This window comes from Oncorhynchus tshawytscha, unplaced genomic scaffold (assembly GCF_018296145.1).
Source record: "Oncorhynchus tshawytscha isolate Ot180627B unplaced genomic scaffold, Otsh_v2.0 Un_contig_7238_pilon_pilon, whole genome shotgun sequence".
NCBI classification, from domain to species: Eukaryota; Metazoa; Chordata; class Actinopteri; order Salmoniformes; family Salmonidae; genus Oncorhynchus; species Oncorhynchus tshawytscha.
The window spans coordinates 208781-221068 of record NW_024609722.1 but is presented as its reverse complement, the minus strand read 5'-3'; the positions used below and the strand labels follow the sequence as shown (position 1 = coordinate 221068).

At 43.7% G+C, this 12288-nt stretch overlaps 1 protein-coding gene across 2 annotated transcripts; it reads left to right on the top strand.

Annotated features, from left to right (window-relative positions):
- The first annotated feature begins 2013 nt into the window (after window positions 1-2013).
- LOC112237907 (gastrula zinc finger protein XlCGF26.1) lies at window positions 2014-7542 on the top strand. Of its 2 annotated transcripts, XR_006082672.1 has the most exons (4): window positions 2014-2166; window positions 2684-3447; window positions 3833-7233; window positions 7333-7542. XR_006082672.1 is itself a non-coding variant. In XM_024406502.2 (3 exons), the coding sequence occupies exons 2-3, from the start codon at window positions 2944-2946 to the stop codon at window positions 5093-5095; spliced, it is 1767 nt and encodes a 588-aa protein (XP_024262270.1). In that variant the 5' UTR covers window positions 2014-2166; window positions 2684-2943; the 3' UTR covers window positions 5096-7542. The 2 variants fall into 2 exon arrangements, 1 of the variants encoding a protein (XP_024262270.1); XM_024406502.2 differs by having other exon boundaries at window positions 3833-7542.
- The last annotated feature ends 4746 nt before the right edge of the window (window positions 7543-12288 follow it).

Sequence of the window (12288 nt, the reverse complement as noted above, 5' to 3'; positions counted from 1 at the left end):
GCCGGGGGGAATTCCTGATTCCACCTGGATTATGTTGGATAGGCTTCCATTAAAGAACACCCTCTGTGTTCTGTTAGACAGGAATCTAATCATCGCAGCGGTCTAAGGCACTGCATCTCAGTGCAAGAGGTGTCACTACAGTCCCTGGTTCGAATCCAGGCTGTATCACATCCGGCCATGATTGGGAGTCCCATAAGGCGGCGCACAATTGGCCCAGCGTCATCCAGGTTTGGCCGGGGTAGGCAGTCATTGTAAATAAGAATTTGTTCTTATTCCTTAGCACAACATTGGAATCACTACACAACTTATTGTATGACCTCTTATACACTATATTAGGCCCAGCCTTTGGAACTTTGGTTTTCCTACATATGGCTACTGTATTTTGGTCACTACATCCGGTGGATTTGTGTAGAGGGTAAATTATTATGTTTTGGTCTTCAAAGTATCACAACCTATTTCTGCATATTGATTATGAATTTGGACATTGAAAACTGGTGTTTTGACACTGTGTTGTAAATCCAAAAATATGACAACAGGAAGCGGCAACAGTATAATTTAAGTTATGTTTTATGAATATAAATGGTACATTTTACAGTTTATCGATCGCTTTGGCAAAAAAAAATTTTTTTTAAACAGTCTTAACATTTTCTATATTCTAAGTACAATTGTCACAACAGTTTTATGGGACATCACAACTCTATTGCACGTCTGCAAAATGTAGTAACTCACCCAAAACATTTAATTCATGCTTCAAAATCTAGTTATTTTTCAGTAAATTGGCCAATGCCACCAAAATGAAACAGTTTTTTTTGTCATGTCATTGTTTAGATGTTTTAGCTGTACTGGTCAAAATGTTTAGATGTGTATTCACCATGGCAGTCAACCCTGGAAATGTTTAGATGTTTTATTCACCATGGCAGTCAACTCTGGAAATGTTTAGATGTTTTTTCACCCTGGCAGTCAACCCTGGAAATGTTTAGATGTTTTTTTCACCATGGCAGTCAACCCTGGAAATGTTTTATATACACATTTCAGTTTTGTTCTACTTCTTTGTTGACACTGACTGCTTACGGTACTATACCAGAATGTCAGTTCCCTCTAGCTGAATGCTGTTGTGTATCACACGGAGCTTTTTAGATACCGATTTCAACAGTAGGTCAAAGTTTGCTGGGAAGAGTCAATATTGTAGTACACAGAAATAAAAAGAAAATGCACATTTGTATGTTTACAGTAAATATATTTTTGTAGCAATGTGTTTACATGTAAACCGAACGTTCACATTTGCATGTCCAGTTTTACATTTCTTACATGTAAAGTCATATAGTGAACAGAAAAATTTGCCACAAAATGACATCCATGCAAAATAAACTAAAAAGTTAAAAAAGCAACAATGAAAACCTGAGGTAGTTCTGTAAAAAAAAAAAAAAAACACTCCTCACAGTGTGTCACGCTACAAGTTCCCCTCTTCTTGGTGGACATCCTGTCGCTCTTGTTGGTCTGGACAGAGATTTTTGTCAACATCACGTCATATCTTGGCTAATAATAGAATCCAGTCCCCCTGGGCCCAGACGTCAATTCAACGTATATTCCACGTTGGTTCAATGTAATTTAATTGAAATGACATGGAAACAACGTTGTTCAACCAGTGATTGAAATAAGCTAGCAAGCTTACCTCAATTACCTCGTTAGACTCATGTATTGCCCTTGATCATGATTTTCAGTTCCATTACATTACACAGAAGAGAAATTGGACGAATGCGTCTTCTGAATGGGGAAGTATTGTTAATTAAGAGCCACAATGCTCGGTCTGAACATTAACAAGCATCGCTTGCGATTAGGGTTTGGAAACAGTAGGACCTTATCTTTCATATCTGCATCTTTTAAAAACATTTTTTTTTATTTTTACAAACGGTTCAATTGATACACACCTTAACATTTTGTTGTTGCAAATATATTTTCAGATTTTGGTTTGCGCAAATGTGTAACCTAGTTCTAACCCTTTCGCGACTGCTCTCCTCTCATGTCCTTTCCCAGCCGCCGTACTTTCTGCCCCGCCCCTTTGTTGCTTCTTCTCGAAAGCGTACAGGCCGCTCTTTGAAAAGCTAGTTAGATAGCTAACTAGAAGACTATTGAACACTTCGAAAGGGAAACATAAAACTTGAGCTGGTGAGTAAAGCATTAGATATCTACCAATGGTCATAACGGGTCGCCCAGACGTCGTTTAGGTTTGCATAACCACTAGCTAGCTATCTGCTCGTCAGACCAGCTGCTGTTTAGCTTGGTAGCTAGCTAGCTAATAGCTCCTACTAACCCATTTGAAGCTGTGCTCAAACTCAGTCGATACACAAATACAATTATTGTTTTCTGACTGGTAACTACATGCAGATCGATTTTAGCTGTATAGAATAGCTATGTTAGTTAGCTTGTTAGCTATGTTAGTTAGCTTGTTAGCTAGCGGAATTATGCTTCCAGGTTGGATCCTTCAAAATAAAAGCCGTCAGGAATATTTAAATTAATTAATGGTCACCTGATATTGTTCTATTTAGTAAAAACAAAATATTTAAAATGAATGATAGAAAATGTAACGATTTGACACACTTGACAGCAATGGAATCTGACTACATGTAGATATTGGATGGTACAGAGTGTTTTTGTATTACACCACATCCTCCTATCTACACAGGTGACCTCACAAGGAATTCCCCTCCTGCTCTGGTGGGAGGAAGAAGATCCAGTGTCATGACAACTCAGAACCTGGAATAACTTGTCTTGGTCGGAGACTCACAAAAGCAGCACTTCCTGAAACTCCCAGTGTGGGAAGAGAGATCTAGGAGACCTTTGAATACATATGAAAGGAAAGACACCTCACCCTATTTTTTTGGGGGGGCCAAGACACATTGTAACTCACCAGAATAGGATCATTTAAGAATCTTCTGGGACAAAATGGATCGAGAGAAGGGAATGTTGATGGATGAAATCGAAAAGGGTTTATGGAATTTAACCGAGGACAATCTGCGTTACCTTTGTGAACGTCATGGACACGGTGGGAAAGATGGCTTCGAAGTTAAAGGCATGGATCACCGCTCGTTGCGGCGTAAAATCCTGGAGGAAATGTGGGACAATACGGATTCAATGAAATCAGAGGAGCAGGGAATATCTTGGTTAGTCCAACTGAAAGAGGACATCAGGAGGATACAGGAGGAGGGTAGCAGTGCTGATGATGATGATGCCGTAGACTGTGACGAAGAATGGAACGGAGAGGGCGGGGTTCAGTTACCTAGCAATGGGTTGGAGGTGGAGCCCATGAGTTCCAGCCAATCTGATGATGATGGCGATTTAGACTGTGATGAAGAAAGGGACGAGGAGGTCAGGGATTGGATGGCTAGCGATGGGCTGGAGGTGGAGTTGTCTCCAGAGAGGCACACACCAGAGCAGAGAGTGAGAGAGGTGAGTACTTGATTTCCCAGTCTTACATTTTGTTTCGCAGGTCTTTCCTTGATTCCTCGACCTCCTTTTATAAAAAAAAAGATCTGATGTTCCTCCTCTTGGTCTTTCTCCACATCTGGGGTGTAATCATTATTCCAAACTGTTGTAAAAAGTTTTACAACGGGGGGGGGAAGTGTTTTATATAAGACAAAGTCGGGTAGGTCCCTCCCCGTTTTCATTCCGTTGACTTCTGTTTGTGTTCTTGTGAATACACCCCTGATGTTCCTCCTCTTGGCCTTTTCTCATGCAATGGATTTTGAGAAGTAGTTTGAATAATTGAGGAGAGACTTGGCGGGTAGGAGATGTTGTCCCAACCTGTTTCATTTGGTATTTTTACCGTTTCCAGGACAAGCCTCCCCGGCCCCCCGCCACCCTCTCGAAGTCCCCGGGTCGTGCGTCCCGCGGTAGCGCCCTACTGCGCTGTCTGAAGAAGAGGGTGTCTGTGCAGCTAGACGACAGCAAGACAACTCGCACAGGAGAGAAATCTCACCGCCCGTCTAGAGCTAAACGATGCAAGAAAACTCTCCCAGGAGACAGGCCTGGCTCCCATATCTGTGATCACTGTGGGAAGAATTTAGGAAGTCAAAAAAGCCTGAAAAGCCACATGCGCGTTCATACCGAAGACAAACCTCATGAGTGCTCCGAGTGTGGGGAGACGTTCCGTCTGTTAAGAAGCCTTAAAAAACATCAGAAACTTCACACTGGTGAGGTCAGAGGGACGAAGAAAGTCAAAGTCCCTCATCCGTGTCCTCACTGCGGGACGATGCTAGCTTCGAAGAAAGAATTAAAGGATCATCTGAGAATCCGACACACTGAGAAAACTCAGCTCTGCTCTGAATGTGGCAAGAGATTCTCTAGCACCTACGCCCTGAGGAAACACCAGAGACTACACACTGGGGAGCAGCTCCACCTCTGCCCTGACTGTGGGAAGACCTTCTATACTCAGGCACACTTGATATCTCACCAGAGGGTCCATGCTGAACACAGGGAAAGGCCGCATGTGTGTCCCGTCTGTGGGAGGGGCTTTACAGCAGCTTCGTCCTTGAAGTCACATCAGAGTATTCACACCGGAGAGAAACCTTACCTCTGCGCTGAATGCGGGAAGAGTTTCAGAACATTAGGACACTTCACAACACACCAGAAGCAGCATGTCGAAGCAAAGCCATCTTTCCCTTGCCCTGTTTGCAATCAGTGTCTCTCAACAAAGCGCAACCTGATATTTCACCAAAGAATGCACACAGGAGAGAAGCCTTACCACTGCTCTCAGTGTGACCGGCGCTTTGTTAATGAGCAGAAATTGAAAAGTCATCAGCGTGTACACACTGGAGAGAAGCCCTACCTTTGCTCCCAGTGTGGGAAAAGTTTCGCTCTTTCACAAAATCTTAAAAAGCATCTCAGGGTGCATTCAGGTGAGAGACGTTATAGATGTACCTATTGTGTAAAGAGTTTCATTTCTTCATCTGGTCTGAAATCACACCTGCAAACGCACACTGGAGTGAAACCCTGCCACTGCCCAGAATGTGGGAAAGGTTTCTCAGAGAAGAGAGCTCTGAAGAATCACATGCTCACACACGGGAGAGAAACCGCTCCAACGTTCCAATGTCTGTAAGAATGTAACTCAGCACCAGCAGATACACGCTGGGGTTGAAGAGCATAAATAACTGCCATTAGAATGAGTCGCTCTGGATAAGAGCGTCTGCTAAATTACTAAAACATTTTTAAATAAAACATAGATATTGTACACCGCTGCCTTCCCGACTCCCACGTGATAGTTCATTTCTGTCTTATTTTCTCTGAAAAGACTTTACCAAGAAACTACCATTAACTAGTTATTTTGTGTCTGGGTGTTCTGTTTATGAATTGTCTGCTTGCTTTGAACTGTTCTAGCTAGCCTGAATCCAGAACCTGTTTTGTGCTAATATGTGTGTGTATATATAAATGTATATATGACTCCCATTTTGGCATGTATTTAGCAGTGTATGGTGCAGTACCAATGTGGACACAAAAAGGACACCACCACGCCTGTTATTTTTGTTGTGAGGTTGCTTCACTTGTCTTCTACTATGGTTGGCTCGCGCTATGGCCGTTTTTAGAAGAAGTCTGCCAAGACAACTGTACAAATCTGAACGAAGCAACTAGATAAATACATTATGACATTTTAGTCCCGAGGTAACGAACACGCCCGCACTGATCTGCCTCGTATCTTTTGCATAGAGTTGATCAAAAGGACTCCGACTACAATGGGCTGTTATTATAATGTTCAAAAATAATACTGAAGTGAATTTATTTGTCAAAACAGGCTGATTTAAGCCTGGGGGGTGGGGGGGGTAAGCTGTCATTGTAAATAAGAATTTGTTTGTTAACTGACTTGCCTAGTTAAATAAAATATATACATTTATTTTTGGATGACATCCAAAAATATATTTATATATTTTATTTAACTAGGCAAGTCGTGGTGCTCCCTGTGCACATTGAGTGCGAGTGTGCATGTGAGTTGGCCCCCGTGAAAAGGATGCAACCCTATCTCCTACAGTGCGACAGGTAACCTAGCGGTCAAGAGCGGTTAACCGAAAGGTTACTGGTTCGAATCCCTGAGACGAATAGGTGAAAAATCTGCCCTTGAGCAAGGCACTTAACTCTAATGGCTCCTGTAAGTCGCTCTGGATAAGAGCGTCTGCTAAATGTTTTATATAGTGCAAACGTGAGTAGGTTACGTTGAAAACAGTTTTCCATTTTGGATGCGGTCTCCAGTTAATTTATAGGCCGAGGTTACGAATATAAAGTGTTCTCCCTCTCCTTTAGAAACATTTTTCTCAAAACTAAGGATACAAATCATGTTTTGTGTTATTTTACACACGCACATTCAAGTTTCTCTCTTTCATCGATGCTTTACTCCCCTCTTCTGAACCCTCGTCCAATGTGATCGACATGGTGCTGTAGCCTCATATTTCTGAACCCTCGTCCAATGTGATCGACATGGTGCTGTAGCCTCATATTTCTGAACCCTCGTCCAATGTGATCGACATGGTGCTGTAGCCTCATATTTCTGAACCCTCGTCCAATGTGATCGACATGGTGCTGTAGCCTCATATTTCTGAACCCTCGTCCAATGTGATCGACATGGTGCTGTAGCCTCATATTTCTGAACGGCTGGAATATATAAACTCTGTGGCGATTTGAAAGAATATTCCCAAAATATATATATATATATATGTATATGTATATGTGTATATATATATATATATATATATGTATATGTATATGTGAAGGCTTTACTGTCTGTTGTGACGGATATTGCCTTGAATAAGACGCAGTTTACACGCTGCGTGGAGCAAAAAAACGATCAGCCAGAGTTACTGAACACTAAATGCTTCCTCCATTAGCTAGCTACTGGCAACATTATATTATCGCAATAAATTAGTTTGTATTATTATTATTATTATTAATAATAATATCCATTAATTACATGGCAGTTCAGAAGAAGTCTGAAGAAGCAACGAGCCACATGTGTTTATATATTTATGTAAAGGTCTGGGCTCCTGTTCTTCTGAATGAGTGTCTCTCTATCCACTTCTTGTATAATGTGTCATTGCTTAAGAACTAATGAATGGTATTTTTAACAGACCCACGTTATGTTCCCCGGGCGCCGAACACGTCGATTTAAGGCAGGCTCCCCAGCACCTCTCCGATTCAGAGGAGTTGTTAAATGCATTTCAGTTGAGGGAATTTAGTTGTACAACTGTCTAGGTATTCCCCCTTTCCCCTGGACTCCCAGGAGTCATCTTTTAGTTCTACATCAATACATGCACAATTCATAATGTAGATTATAGTTGTACAACTGTCTAGGTATTCCCCCTTTCCCCTGGACTCCCAGGAGTCATCTTTTAGTTCTACATCAATACATGCACAATTCATAATGTAGATTATAGTTGTACAACTGTCTAGGTATTCCCCCTTTCCCCTGGACTCCCAGGAGTCATCTTTTAGTTCTACATCAATACATGCACAATTCATAATGTAGATTATAGTGTTCATAGTGTACTCTGTAGTTTTTTATTCTACATCAATACATGTTCATAATGTAGATTATAGTTTTTAGCTTACACAATGTCCATAGTGTACATACTGTCCCATGTGAATCAATACATGTGTACATCTTGTCCGTATATTCTGTTTGTTTTCTGTCTGTAGCCTATATTCTGTTTATTGTGTCAGCACCATATCACCGAGTCAAATTTCTGTACATGCAAATGCGTTTGGTGAATAAAGGTGATTCTCCGTTCCATCCGTTGACTGGAGGGGGAAGTTACAGATGTTGACACGTCTCACACAGTTGTTCATATAATGTTTCATTTTGATATGTTTTTTTTTTAATGTTTAAAAATTAAACGTGTTTTTCCAAATAATAAGTCATGTTTGTTCCTGCTTGGCCCCAGTGGTGAGACTGGTTGGGATGCTGAGTCATGAAGTTGAGCTCATTTTTCGGTCTTGTATCTATCTTGATTAATCCAGTGTTTCCCAACCAGATGTTGACCCCCAGTTGTTCACTACTCACAGCTGATTCCAATAATCAACTAATCATCGAGATGTGACCATTTGAATCCGCTGTGTCGTGTTCGGGCAAAAACCAAAACGTGGCAACCCTTGGGGTCCCGAGGACCGAGTTTGGGAAACGCTGACTTAATCCCGCGGAAACTAAAGCGGTTTGAAGTGGATAGAAAATGGGATGCATTCATTAGTTGCAGGTCATAGTAAACAGTTTTGCAAAATAAAATGTTATGCAATGAAAACTCGTTTCGTTTGGACAAATCCCGAGTAAATACACCCAATGGATTAATGTATAGATCATTTCATAAAACTACTTTCACGTTTGCTTTCATCGCCCCATTTGGTAAATTACTCAATCATAAACAATAAAAACTAGTGAAAATCACCAGTAAACTCACTGAACACTCCTCTTTCTCTCTGTGCTGTGTAGAATTGCTTGCTGTTTGGGATTTTAGGCTGTGGGTTTCTGTACAGCACTTTGAGAAATCAGCTGATGTAAGAAGGGCTAGAAACATACATTTGATTTGACATAGGCACGTGGGATAATACATGTACTCATTTGTTCGTGTACTGACTAAATGTTCTTCGAATTTAGCTATGACGCAATCTAGTGTCTCTATGTGCCCACAATGAGCGTAGCTGTATTACTGTTCTCGAGACTCTCTCCGCCTTCCGCCTTCCGCTCCTTCCTGCTCGCCCCGCCCCTTTGTTTTGTTCTCATCTGGAACGTGAACAGGCCGCTTGCGTTTGAACAGGTAGCTAGGAGACGACTGAAAACTAAGAAAAGATTATGTTTACAATCCAACCGGTGAGTAAATCATTAAGGTATCTACTAACGGCCAGAAGGGGGTCGTCCAAAAATGTGTAATTAGCAAGTTGTTAGGTTTACATAACCGCTCATTTAGCTGGATAGCTTCTCTTCAGACTAGCTGTTGATTTTTTTTTTTTAGCTTAGTAGCTAGCTAATTGCTCTTGTAAACAATGTTTTAAGCTGTAGTTCAAACTGAGTCGATATTCGAATAAAATGATTGTTTTCTGACTCGTAGTTACAGGCATATCGATTGTAGCTATATGAAATCATCAACGAGTTACCGTTGTATTTTCTGTTTGTATTAGCCATGTAGCTAACGTTAGCTGCTTCTTCTTCTTTAGGATTTGGTTGGCGAATCGCATCCAACTTTTAGGGGCGCACGGCGCCACCTACTGTACTGGTGTGTGAGGCCATTCGGCCTACGTACGTTAATTGATATGGTAATTCAAAATTAGGGTAAATGAAAATTGCCCTGCCAACTATTAGCCATCTATAAAGAAAACACCACCCCAATCCACTATTTAACCCTCTCCTAACTCTACTCCAGACCAATGGTCTGAGAGAACAGAACACTACCACTCAACACTCTCTGGTCTGAGAGAACAGAACACTACCACTCTCTGTTTCTCCACGCTCCACCAGGTCTGAGAGAACAGAACACTACCACTCTCTGTTTCTCCACGCTCCACCAGGTCTGAGAGAACAGAACACTACCACCAGGTTTTCTGCTCTCCACCAGGTCTGAGAGAACAGAACACTACCACTCAACACTCTCTGTTTTCTCCACCAGGTCTGCGTCGCACCAAACGGCGGCGGTTATAAACACTGGGAAACTTCAACTGATCCTCCTCGACACTTAATGCCAGCCCATGTATCACTCCTTTCAAAGATACCCTGCTCCATAGAGCAAAGCAAATCACATGTCCCTAATGGCGTGATCTGTAGCGCCCGCTCCCCCTGGACTGAAGAAACACAGTAAATCATCACTTATCCTAGTTACTCTCAGCACCTCTTCTCCACCCAACCTGACAGCACATATGGATCTGCCCCCCCCCCAAAAAATGCAAGGATCCATTTTTCTCCACAAATCTCACTCCCACTGGGCCAGAATCATCCCTTTTCATCCTCTTAACGAGGCCCGAACTCGGCTGTCCTCGCCACAGGATAGCTTGTCGTAGCTGTTGGATCCTTCCAAATGAAAACAAGTATATGGGTCGCTGCAGCCCAATATGGCGACCAGAGTATGGGACAGTGGGTGTGTGTCGGAAGGAGTGGGTGTGTCGGAAGGAGGGGCGTGTCGGATGGAAAGCGAATCAGCTAATTGGGTGGATTTGTTGCCACTCAAGAACGTTTTTGTGTGGCTGATTGGGCTGCACAGCGAATCGATAAGCCAGCGACCAGTGTTGTATCCGCCTGTCTGCTGACTTGAAGTGCTTCCTACTGGGTATCACAGCAACACCGGGACACAGTGCCCTTCACGCCCTCTTGAGGAGCACTACTGTCCAGTATCGGCCTGTCTGCCGACTTGAAGTGCTTCCTACTGGGTATCACAGCAACACCGGGACACAGTGCACTTCACACCCTCTTGAGGAGCACTAATGTCCAGTATCGGCCTGTCGGTCTGTCTGCTGACTTGAAGTGCTTCCTACTGGATATCACAGCAACACCGGGACACAGTGCCCTTCACACCCTCTTGAGGAGCACTAATGTCCAGTATCGGCCTGTCGGTCTGTCTGCCGACTTGAAGTGCTTCCTACTGGATATCACAGCAACACCGGGACACAGTGCCCTTCACGCCCTCTTGAGGAGCACTACTGTCCAGTATCGGCCTGTCTGCCGACTTGAAGTGCTTCCTACTGGATATCACAGCAACACCGGGACACAGTGCCCTTCACACCCTCTTGAGGAGCACTAATGTCCAGTATCGGCCTGTCTGTCTGCCTGCCGACTTGAAGTGCTTCCTACTGGGTATCACAGCAACACCGGGACACAGTGCCCTTCGCGCCCTCTTGAGGAGCACTACTGTCCAGTATCGGCCTGTCTGCCGACTTGAAGTGCTTCCTACTGGATATCACAGCAACACCGGGACACAGTGCCCTTCACACCCTCTTGAGGAGCACTACTGTCCAGTATCGGCCTGTCGGTCTGTCTGCCGACTTGAAGTGCTTCCTACTGGGTATCACAGCAACACCGGGACACAGTGCCCTTCACACCCTCTTGAGGAGCACTACTGTCCAGTATCGGCCTGTCGGTCTGTCTGCCGACTTGATGTGCCCCTACTGGGTATCACAGCAACACTGGGACACAGTGCCCTTCACACCCTCTTGAGGAGCACTACTGTCCAGTATCGGCCTGGGAAGTAGCTACCTAGTAGCCAATAGCAGGGTGACAGTCACAGTAAGCACACGCATACAACTCATGAAGCAACAGTACAATCAAAAATAAAGAATCGCCAGTTTTATAACTGAAAGTGTGTAATTATTTGTGTAAAACTAACAATGAAATACGACTGCCTCATCCTCTGGCTTCAGAACAGAAGTCCACCCCCACTCGCGGTATCTCAATGTACGGTCGCTGTGTTTTAAGAAACCGAAGGGGGAGAAAGGGGAGCGATTTCCACCCACCCCTTTCCACACGCCCACTACTTTCCTTTCGACACACCCACCCCTTTCTACACGCCCACTACTTTCCTTTTGACACACCCACTCATTATACACGCCCACTACTTTCCTTTCGACACACCCACTCATTATACACCCCCACTACTTTCCTTTTGACACGCCCACTCATTATACACACCCACTACTTTCCTTTCGACACGCCCACTACTTTCCTTTCGACACACCCACCCCTTTCTACACGCCCACTACTTTCCTTTGACACACCCACTCATTATACACGCCCACTACTTTCCTTTCGACACACCCACTCATTATACACGCCCACTACTTTCCTTTTGACACGCCCACTCATTATACACGCCCCCACTACTTTCCTTTCGACACGCCCACTCATTATACACGCCCACTACTTTCCTTTCGACACGCCCACTACTTTCCTTTCGACACACCCACTCCCCACTTATACACGCCCACTACTTTCCTTTCGACACACCCACTCATTATACACGCCCACTACTTTCCTTTTGACACGCCCACTCATTACACACCCACTACTTTCCTTTTGACACGCCCACTACTTTTCCACGCCCACTACACACACCCACTACTTTCCTTTTGACACGCCCACTCATTATACACGCCCACTACTTTCCTTTTGACACGCCCACTCATTATCACCCCTACTTTCCTTTTGACACACCCACTCATTATACACGCCCACTACTTTCCTTTTGACACGCCCACTCATTACACACCCACTACTTTCCTTTTGACACGCCCACTCATTATACACGCCCACTACTTTCCTTTTGACACGCCCAC

What these genes read in the sequence shown, in the direction of transcription:
- LOC112237907 (XM_024406502.2), top strand. Translation starts at nt 2,944, where the DNA reads ATGGATCGAGAGAAGGGAATGTTGATGGATGAAATCGAAAAGGGTTTA. An exon ending in CAGAGCAGAGAGTGAGAGAG is followed by an intron (nt 3,448 to 3,832) that starts GTGAGTACTTGA and finishes TACCGTTTCCAG; the next exon opens with GACAAGCCTCCCCGGCCCCC.